This window comes from Brassica napus, chromosome A8 (genome assembly GCF_020379485.1).
Source record: "Brassica napus cultivar Da-Ae chromosome A8, Da-Ae, whole genome shotgun sequence".
NCBI lineage: Eukaryota > Viridiplantae > Streptophyta > Magnoliopsida > Brassicales > Brassicaceae > Brassica > Brassica napus.
The window spans coordinates 13,406,479-13,417,468 of NC_063441.1; the positions used below are offsets into that span (position 1 = coordinate 13,406,479).

Consider the following 10,990-nt stretch of genomic DNA (forward strand, 5'->3'; position numbering starts at 1 on the left):
TAGATAGTTGGTTGTGGTTTATTATGTCCAATGGTTTATTAGGTCTCCCATTTGTGGGCTATAGTTTCAGGAGACTTGGTGTGTTTGTCTTCCTGCTCTAATGTTTCATCCATGTTGTACCAAACTTTAGTAATGGAATTTCACAAGTCATTTAAGTGTTGATTCATCACACCTTTTGGATAGTTTGTTGTTTTCTCATTATCTGTTTTTAGGGTCATCTTTCCAAAACGAACATCATCGGCCAAAATTTATTTTCAACAAAAGATGCTTGAAGATCATGTGAGGACATGTAAAAATTTTGGCTCTTGATTTAGGATGCAAGCCCATATGTGTTCTGTTGAGACTGTTGTTTGACCCTACCCTAGAAAGATAGCTCTTTATGAACCTCATTCATGTTTTCAGCTGCAGTCATGGAGAATCAGTCAGATTTTTATGGCGATATTGTCATCAATGTGGGTGCTGGGAGTGAAGGCAGGATGATTGGAGAATACCCTATTTCACCATTATAACCAATAAAGACACATAATTTGGTCACTATAACTGATTGGGAGGTGCAGTTTCAATATGGCTGCAAAGAAGTCAAAGGAGTTTTTGTACCTTCCAATCTGGTGGATCTCTTTATTTCTGCAGCAGATGCAAGGTCAATGATAGTTGGTGTTCTGGTCGGCTTAGAGAAAAACAAAGTTACACATGTGTTACTCCCTCCTCAGTGGAGTACACATTGGGAATTGAACATAGCTGCTATACCTATGGACGACATGCACATGCAAGGCATGAGACTGCTTGGTTTTGTAAGGACTGCCTCCCCTATAGACTGCAAGCTCCTCACTCCTACCACTTCTGATGTGCTCTTCGATATTTTGGTGAAGAAACCATTATAGGGATCTGCTCCAACTTAAACTTTCCACCCAAGAGCTCATGTACAAAGTGACGAAGGAGGCCTCTGTTTGGAGAAAGTTAAATGCAAATGAAGTTGATATATATGACGATTTTTTCCCCTTGGATTACTGTGTACTGTGTCGAAACGAGCTGGAAACCAGATTTGACCACACAGGTTCATTTCTTGCTAAAGACCTCAACATGTGCCCAATAAAAGCAAGTATTCTTCTATCATTCTAATCTGTGTTTGCTTCGGGTTCTTCGTGGGATGTGGAACTACAACCTCAATGTAGTACACCATACGGCGCACATGCAATATTCATTATGGTATTGCCACGAATATTATTTTCATATAATATTGTAATGAGATCATTAGGTTTGCTCCAATTCATAAGGAGATGATGAGGCTCCATCATGACCATTAAGGCTATGGCTGCATCTTCTTTTGAAAATTAGATTTTTGTGTTATATTAATTATTTGATTATAAATTGATATGATAAGATTATAAAAATAAAAACATATTTTTTAAAAATAAAAATTCTTATATATTGAATTGTTATCTGGAAATAATATTTATATTATAAAATTTATATTGAAGATATAAAATAATTTATAATTAAATATTAATTAAAAAAATTTGTATAAAGATATTTTTAATATTAGATTGTTTTTGAAATTTCACCACAATAATAAGCATATATATATATATATATAGTTTTTTTTAATGGAAAACATTGTCATATATAAATAATTTGATATTAGATTTAAACTTTTTGAAAACATTAATAATAACTTATCATATTGGTTTTTAAAATAACAAAACATAAACTAACAAGTATTAGTAAAAAGATTATAGACGCATGTGGGAGCAAAACATTTAGTTAATTCAAATTCAAGACTGAATAACACTCTCTAGCTAGAATTCGTGACAGATTTTACTTATACCACATTGAGCTGCTTTTTATCAAAATATGTTTTTTTAATACGTACGTTAGCTTGGACTCAAATCTCAGAAACATATGTTAAAACGTTAAGGAATCCTTAATTTCATACCTCTAGTATTTAGTCCCAGAAGGGACATCCATGATTTTATTGTTTAAATAGATAGATAAATACTCTTCTAGAGATAGTTAATACAAGAACACGATAAACACCATAGTAAAAATCTTGATTATGCTTATCCACCACTAAACCATAACTTTATGGCTCAAGGCTTTGTGCTATAAGTTTCTAACAAAACACACTATAGTCTCTCTGGTTCTAAAACAAACATCATAGTTTCTGATTTTTTGAAACTGCAATTCCTTGAGGCAGAATGAATTAAACAAACAAATTAAGGAACAAAAGCCTTAGCAAAACAGATGAAAGTGTATGAGAAGTGTGTTTTTAAAATTGAGGATTGCGCTTCATTTCTTCACTATTTGAAGCTGATGGGTTTAAGCCACACTCACCGGTTTGATATTCTTTACTCTCTAATGCTAACTTCCTGAATTTTTTCATGTCTGCACTGTACGATCTCGTGTCATACTCCGAGCTCCCGGTTCCAGGGCTCAAATGAGTGTTTTGTGCTGCTCTTCCTCCCTCGCTTAGATCCTCTATTGACATATCTCCTTCTAGTGCTCGTACAATCTTTACATGTTCCAAGATTCATAGCCATGTCTAAGTTATCATCAAGATTGTGATTGCTAAACAAAAAAAGAATTAACAAGTTACCTGACTCATCTTAGGTCGTCTTCTTGCCGAGTGTCTGATGGCTGCAGCTGCACAAGAAGCCATTCTAGCCATCTCCTGTTGATCGTAGTTTGTCTCTAGACGCGGATCTGCTAACTGGCTGTAATCTCCATCTTGAGCTGCTTTAGAACACAGAGGCCTTGCCTGCATAACACAATGGTAACATTAGGTTCTTTTGTTGGGGATTCAACAAGTAAACCAAAGAGCAGACCGACTTACCCAATCGACCAAGCTGTCTTCCATTTCTCCGGTTAGGTCCACTGGAGGTCGTCCGGTTATGAGCTCAAGAAGCATTACCCCAAATGAGAAAACATCAGATTTGTCTGATAACTTTCCGCTTGACGCATACTCTGGAGCTAAGTATCTGAACCCAAAGCAAATGTTAAAAGACATACAAAACAGAGTGGAGACGTGCCCTACAAGCAAAAAGTCCAAAGCTGTTTACCCAAAAGTCCCCATGACACGAGTGGAGACATGAGTGTAGTTGTCTTGAGATAGCTTAGCTAATCCAAAATCTGCAACCTGTGTATATATATACACATCAATACTGACTCGAAAGAAAAGATGAGAGGAATGAAAGTCATAGCAGTACATATATATATATATATATACCTGAGTTTCAAAACTAAAATCAAGAAGAATATTTGCAGCTTTGATATCTCTATGGATGATTCGAGGATGACCTACCATTGAGATAAATATATACAATGTTTAGTTTCTTAAAGAGAGCGAGGTAGAAACTAAATCATTCTCTTACAGTCTTCATGCAAATATGCAAGGCCTCTAGCTGATCCCAATGCAATCTTCACTCGTACATGCCAATCCAATACTGGACGACCTTTTCCTGAAGTTTCAATCATGTTATTGATAAAAGAGACATCATACATAAAAGGTGATGATTCAAGCAAAATATTATGTAAGAATAATGTTACCATGAAGATGGAATTCAAGGGTGTTATTAGGTAAAAACTCGTAAACCAATAGCCTTTGACCACCAGAGATGCAATATCCAACTAGAGATACAAGATGACGATGATGGACACGGCTAATGATCTCAACCTCTGCTTGAAACTCACGTTCTCCTTGTCCACTTCCAAGTTTAAGACTCTTCACTGCAACTTCTTTGCCATTGGGCAAAACTCCTTTATGAACATACCCAAATCCTCCTTGTCCTAGCAGATTAGACTGAGAGAAACCTTCTGTTGCAATGGACAGTTCATCGTAGGTGAAAGTGCTTTGGTTGTGACCAAGAGTCGCAGCTGGAGGCGACGGTGCGGTTGGACCGGCTAAGTTAGAGCTGTCGCTATGATCCATGTTCACTACATGGTCTTGAGGTGTTCCATTGTTGTAATAGCCACCATTACCTACATATGCAACAACAACTCCATTAGCTTCTTAAGTCTAATCCATTTGCACATACCAAGTTCGAGATGAAACTATGTGTGAATATAAGCTCACATTTCTAGAGTTTCAATGGGACATAAATAATATATAACCGAGTTTTAAGTTGGAAGTCGATGAAACTTAACAAACGAGTATAAATCACTAGATTATAAAGGCTTAAATATTTGACTACCGTTGGGTGCTCCAAAGGGAGTGTTGTTGTTGTAGTAATGCATGTGGTTGACTTGAGGAGCACGTTTCTCCTTCTTCTTCTTGTAGCAACAGATGCAAATAAACATTAGAAGTAGAAGCAGTAACCCTGCTCCTACAATGACTCCAATAATCAATCCAAGGTTGGCTTGGTGCGGTTGTTCCCCTGGTGGTGATGACGTGTCTGAATCTCCACTATTCCGGGGAGGGCTTATAGACCGAGGCGGTGAAGGTGAGCCACCGTCACTGGACCTTCTGTTTCCGGACGGTGTGGAACCTTCTCTGTTGTTACTGTTGATTCTGTTACGGTCATCATTTTCAGAAGTTCCAGACGGTGGAGACGGTGTGGAACCTTCTCTGTTGTTACTGTTGATTCTGTTACGGTCATCATTTGCAACAGGAGAAGGAGGAGATGGTCTTTGTGGAGGAGGTGATTGGTTGGATGGTGCTTGAGGAGGTGCAGGTGGCGTTACAGGAGATGAGATTTGAGGAGAAGGTGGAGAAGGATTCTCTTGAGGTTTAGCTGGTGGATTAGGTACAGCTGGAGGAGATGTTGGCAATGATGGGGGAGGGGAGGTTTCCTGCGTCGGTGGTGCAGGCGGAGTTGAAGAAGCTGTTGGCGTTGGAGGAGGAGCAGAATCAGGGGACGGTGGAGATGAAGCAGGTGATGTTAACGGCGATGTGCCATTTGACAGAGAACCTGCATTAGGGGTTTCCGGGGCAGGAGGTGAATTCTCCGGAGAGTCTGCCATGATGGAGTCTTTGTTCTTTAGTGAAAGGTTTCTCAACGGCGGAGAAACCTTCTCCCCGGTGATCCTTGACTCATCAGCCTTGCGTTACAAGCAAAAACAATCGAAACTTAGAACTTGGAGATATTCAGAAGACTTGGTGAAGAGAAGAGAAGATTGTTGGAAAGAGAGGAATCCTGATGGTTTCTCTTTTTGGGTTTGGAGAAATGGCTTCGAAGGAGGAGAAGAGATTAAGGAACTATAATTAGAAGCAAAGGCTCTCTATCTTTCTCTCTACCATCTATGATCTATATTTGTTCTTTCTAGCCGTTTGAAGTTTGATGAACCGAACCGATCTAGAAGGCCAACCAGTTTGAGATTAGACATGATTTGAATACTAATTAACCGAATAGACAAAATTTAATCAAAACCGAACCAGAAAGTACGGTTAGCTCATTGGCGGGAGTTTGCAAACAGTATACGAGAGAGACCGTGTTTAACCAAGAGAGGCTCCAACTTGGTTACACTAAGTATCTTATTATCAGAAAGTCTTTACCAACCATGATCCATAAAACATTCCCACCTTCTGCGGATTCATAATCATACATCTCTGCTCAACGTTACAACTCTTTAAAGTTCAAAGAACCCATAAATAAAGTATCATTCACATATCTCCAAACTTCCATTGACAGTTACATTTAGCATTAATCGATGGGTCTAAAACCCCTAACGAACTTTGTCTTCTACATAAATCTCCAGAAAATAAACCAAGCTCCGCGAAAGGTGGGATGATGTACCTGGGCTTTACTAATAGAACATCAAGAGCTACCACTCAACCTGAACATTATGATGTGGCACCACTAAATCGAAGAAACATTGTCCGAACCTTGAGGTGGACCTGAGCTTCCGCTCATTGCCGTTGCAGCTACATGTGAGCCAGGAACAGAGAATGGTGATGCACCTGGAGGCCTTGACATTGGTGGCCGTGGAAATGACATACCCATGGGAGGTCTTTGAGCCACATTAGCAAGATTTGCAGCGGTTCTGTTTGTTGATAATGATGCCTTTGAGGACATTGAAGGTGGGGCACCGAGTCTAGTTGCTATGATCTGCGCTCTTTCGTGGTATAGCCTTTGCCTTGACCTCTCCAATTGCTCTTTTACCCTTACTGTCACGCTTTCAGCATCGTTGAATATAGATAGTTTTGCTTCTAGTTTACGCAACTGCTTAGACGTTAAAAAAAACCTCGTTATTATGTTTAAACACTCAACAACAATACAGCACCGAAACAGAATCAAAGCTGCATACACTTAAACCATTTTTGTACCTGCTTCTCTATCAATGATCCAGAAAGTTGTCGGATATGATCTTCTTCTTGCTTTGCAAGATGCTTTGCCTTTACTGCTGCAGCTGAGAGAGCAGAGATAGCTGCGCGCTTAAGCTTATTAGTGTTATGTTTGTCTTTTGTCTCTTCAGAGACATCCTTCTCTTTCTTTGTATTTTCACCTGCAAACAATGTTTAAACAACAAACCAATAAGATATAAAAGAATCATGCAATGCAGGTCCACTTTCAAATCCGTCCAAGAGATAGAGACAACCATCTGTTCCATTTTCCGGTACAGAAGCTGATGCAACAGACGTGTCTGGCATACTAAGAACATCCTTTGCACTCTCCTTAGCTTGTTCAATCTCCTCTCCTACTGTTTTGACCATATCTTGAGGATCCTTCTGTGACTGTGACATATCCTTCATCTCCACATCTTTTGATGCTTCTGGCTGAGAAGCATCTGGAGCTAACTGGGAGACAGTTGCTTGAGAGGCGTCTTTATTTTCACTAGAAAGCTTATTCCCATCCTTTAAAGGTTCTTGGAGCTCTTTTCCTGAACATTTATCCTGCGATGTACAAATTATAGCCGCTGGTTCCTCTGATTTTTCAGTTGCCACTGAATTAATGGATCTTTTTCGTCTTTCAGCATCTGGTTTCCTAGCAGATTTTTTAGTTCGGGAACCAGGTTGCTTTTCTTCAGAGACTGAATCCTGATTTTCTCTGCCTGAATCAGCTTCTGTCATTTCCCTGTCATTTGCATTCAAGGAGACATCTTCTGCTTTCTGGCTTTTTTCTTCTGGCTGCTCATCTTTATGGGCACTATCACCGTTCCCCACTGCATCCACACTGCATATGTCTTGCTTGTTTTAGATTTACGATACAATAACCAATACTTCAAAATATTGAGATATTCAAATAAACGTTAAACCTTTTTGATTCAGCTGAATCCTTCTTGTTGTCTAGTGGATCTTCGAGAACAAAACAATGTCTTGTGGCAAGCAGCAATCCAGAATTGCTTTTCAGAGATTTTATGGAAGCCCGGGCTGAAGCAGTAGCAACGTCAGATCCCGCCAATCTAACCAGAAAAGCTGCCTGTAGAAAAAAGAACCTTGCAGGATCAGAAAGGAAAGAAGGTGCATTTATCAAAAAATCTCAGTCGCCGTTGCAGCAAATTTTATGTCTTACAACACAGCTTACCAGTCCCATGACAGGATTTCCTAAATCAGCAAAGGATAAAGAAGCTTCAGGTGTGATAGGATAACCAAGCTCTTCAAAAGCTTCAGTCAGAGCTTTCAAAGCAACGTTTTCATCGGCATCATCTTTACATCTTTCATCAGTGACGGTTTCTACCTTAAGCGTTTTCTGTTCGGCTTCCACTTCACTAATTTCTTCTCTCGCATCTCCAGGTTCCGAAGATTCTGGAGGAACTTTTCCTTCATTGTCATCTTCTGTTCCTGGAGCTTCCTTCACAGTTTCAGCTTCTTTAACAGGATTCTTATTCTCTGTCTCTTCAGGTGCATCTTTTAGGACAGATTTATCATCTTTAGACACAGCTGAATTTGTAGTGTCTTTTGTACTTTGAACTTTGTAGTCAAATTGATCAAGAAACGCATCCTCGATTGGCATTTGAAGAAAATGAAGCATACACTGAGCTTTCGTTTTTGTAGCAACATGCTCTGCAATCTCATTAAAATTTTCCTTGAAGATTTCTAAACCTTCAAGGAGAAGAAGGGTCTCTTGATCAGTCCACTTCCCACTACCAACGCCAGGAGCTTCAGCAGAATCCATTAATATAAAGTCGGAAGATGACATATCTGAGCTGAACTTGCCACTGTCAAAGCATTCCGTACACAAGTCAAAATCCGCCTGTCAAAAACCTCAATATTAGCATGTAAGTTTTGAAAAACTATTAAAGAAAATAGGAGAAAGAATGAACATTGCTACAAACAATATCATAGTTAAATTGTGTTTTCTTTCTATATCAGATATTCAAAGCCAAAGGGAACAGATGAAATGAAAATAAAGTAAAGAGACAAAACACCTGCGTAGGGCAGTGGTAGCGCTTGCGAGAGCAATCAGCTGAACAGGAGTTGCAGTGATATTCGACCGCTGGACCCTCTTGCTTCAGCAAGTCATCAGGCGCCACCGGATCTGGGAACAACCCTGATGGCGTAGCTTGTGCTGTGGGACGAGGCTTGTGAACAAGAGCAGGGGAAGCCTCATCTGTTTGAAACCGATATAAACTGTTAAGCAGAGACTCCTTGTCTCCTAAATCATCATGATCACCGGGAGTAGAACTAGCATCTGGTGATGATGGGAATGGATGAAAATTGATTAAGCCCCAGTAGTCCAAGAACTCCATCACCTCTTGTTTTGCTTCCGAGTCTCCAACCTCGAGTTCTTTTAAGTCTTTTACTTCTATCTGCGTGTTCGGATCGGAATGAAACTTCTTCATGATCCAATCTCGTATTTCCCTATACACCTCAGGAGTACGACCCTCCAACTTGCCGTTAAAGAAAGAGGGCAATGAGCGCTCTTCAAGCGGGTGAATTTTTCCCCATGAAAACCAACCTTCAAAAAGTTTCAGCACAGTAACCCATATTACACACTGTTCTTCTTTAAATCAAAACAATACTGATGCGTTGTTGTGAAGATTGAATCACAACAACAACGATATCAAATGACATGGTAGCTCAATGTTAATTCAAAATAAGGACTAATAGCATCAATTAATCTCCTGGTGTAATTCAAATGAGATTCTACATGATTAGCATGCTCGTTCTACTTTATGAAAAGTGCTGTAGTATCATCAGATACAGATACAATCCTAATAGTCCCATGCCAATGCATCAACTACACCGCACAAAAGAACACACTGTTTCAAATGTTGATGGACTAGATACTGAACATGACCTCTCTCAAAATCTAAATCACATAGCACAAGGACAAATCTTCTTCCAACAAAACCCAACTCTAAAGTCTCATCCTTTCCTGATGAAACCTACAATTTACTTCGCCTACCATGGAAAGTTTTCGTTTTTATCAAAGCAAAACAGTGAAGAAGAAGAAGAAGAAGACGAACGAACCGCAATGATTAGGCACCACGTGAACATTACTCTCGCGAGATCTAACTGCTTCGAACTCAGCTTCGATCTTAGCCTCCCACTCACGGATCGCCGCTTTATCCCTCTCTTCCTCCTCCTCCTTCAACTTCTCCCCGTCCGTACCCACCACCACCACCTCCGCCTTCACCCCAGCCGCGGCCGGCATGCTGCTTGGCGCCTGTCGAGCTCGAGTCAAAGGCCCGCTGTGAACCGGAGAAAAGGAAGCAAGCATCGCCTTCTCGCGCTTCAACATCCTCTTCGCAGAAGCGGAATTGGAGGTCCCGAGAGCGTTCGCTTTGCGTTTCAAACGCCGCCGCGTCGACGGCTCAGATGCCGGAGAGTCTCCAGCCGAAGCTAGGGTTCGTTTCTCCTCCATCTCTCTCTCTCTCTCAAGTGTGTTGGCTCTTTGCTACAACAACAACGAAACCATTTTCGAGGCTTTTAGCAGAAACGTTTGCTATTCCCAATCTCAATTTTGCTTCTTCCCCCTTCAGTGTTCCTTTTGCATTTAACTTTGTTTTGGGGTTTTTTTGTAATTAAGTTTTATTTGGGTGCGGAATTAGCATATTGTAAGTTTTAAGGGGAAAAAAAGTCAAAAAACGAAACATGTTGAAATTGGCACGCCTGCAATCGGTTTACTTCGGTCTAAATCAATCAGGCTCAGATTAGCCTTCCGGTTCAACGAAAATATGGGAGATTGCTAGAATTGAAATTCGGTTATACCATATTCTGGGGTTATTGAGGTTGATTTAAGAGAATCTTATTGAAAGAATTAAACTTTATATTGAATCAACCTCTCTATGTGGTTTATAGTCATTTAGAATAATAACTACATATTTAATCCGATAACACATCCCATAATGTTAATTGAAAATCATTAAAACATTTTTTGGTAGTAATGTGTCATCACTAGGATGATTCTTATAATTCTTAGAAAAATAAGTTGGTTCATTTAAACATATATTATACATTTTATTAAACTAACTATCAAATTGATCAGTTGTGTACAAAATAATATTCTATTTTCTTTCCTTAAATAAAATAATATTTTATTTTCTTTTCTTAAATAAACCTATGAAATTACCTAATATAATTAACATATTGATGGGTAAAAATAAAAAAGAACAAAAACTGAAAACCAGCGTGAGTAGTGAAAAACCGAGTAATTCTTGGGTTCACCCCTTAGGGTGAACCTCTAGGTTCACCAACCAATAGTGTTTGAGTATTTGATATTTGATATCTTTTAAAAAAGTAAACAACATTGAATTTCCAAATAAGATTATCTTTTTAAAATAAAACAATAAAAATACATAAAAATAGTTACAAAAAAAAATAAAAATAAATATTTTTAAGTCTTTAGCAAAATACTAAATCCTATACCCTAAATCTTAAACCCTAAACCCTAAACCTTAAACTTTGGATAAACTCTAAACGTTTAAAAATCTTAAACCCTAAATCATACATTAAAAACTAAATTTTAATAACACTAAACCCTAAATCCTAATCACTAAACCCTAAACCCTTGGGTAAACTCTGAACCCTTGGATAAATCATAAACTCTAGAGTTTAATTTTAAATATTTTTGATTTACAGTTTATGATTTATCCAAGGGTTCAGGGTTTATCC

General features: G+C 38.9%; 2 protein-coding genes across 2 annotated transcripts; both read right to left on the bottom strand.

The window, feature by feature from the left end:
• Positions 1-1,848: 1,848 nt before the first annotated feature.
• LOC106358936 (proline-rich receptor-like protein kinase PERK5) lies at positions 1,849-5,264 on the bottom strand. Its single transcript, XM_013798718.3, has 8 exons — positions 4,188-5,264; positions 3,544-3,975; positions 3,369-3,455; positions 3,224-3,294; positions 3,057-3,133; positions 2,831-2,975; positions 2,594-2,755; positions 1,849-2,509 (listed from the first exon to the last, which is right to left on the bottom strand). Exons 1-8 carry the CDS (start codon positions 4,954-4,956, stop codon positions 2,267-2,269), a joined length of 1,986 nt encoding a protein of 661 aa, XP_013654172.2. The 5' UTR covers positions 4,957-5,264; the 3' UTR covers positions 1,849-2,266.
• A 230-nt stretch (positions 5,265-5,494) lies between these two features.
• Positions 5,495-9,908, bottom strand: LOC106361032 (SWI/SNF complex subunit SWI3D-like). The gene is made up of 7 exons (XM_048738845.1): positions 9,347-9,908; positions 8,302-8,831; positions 7,458-8,126; positions 7,189-7,352; positions 6,532-7,106; positions 6,260-6,438; positions 5,495-6,155 (listed from the first exon to the last, which is right to left on the bottom strand). Exons 1-7 carry the CDS (start codon positions 9,738-9,740, stop codon positions 5,793-5,795), a joined length of 2,874 nt encoding a protein of 957 aa, XP_048594802.1. The 5' UTR covers positions 9,741-9,908; the 3' UTR covers positions 5,495-5,792.
• Positions 9,909-10,990: the final 1,082 nt, after the last annotated feature.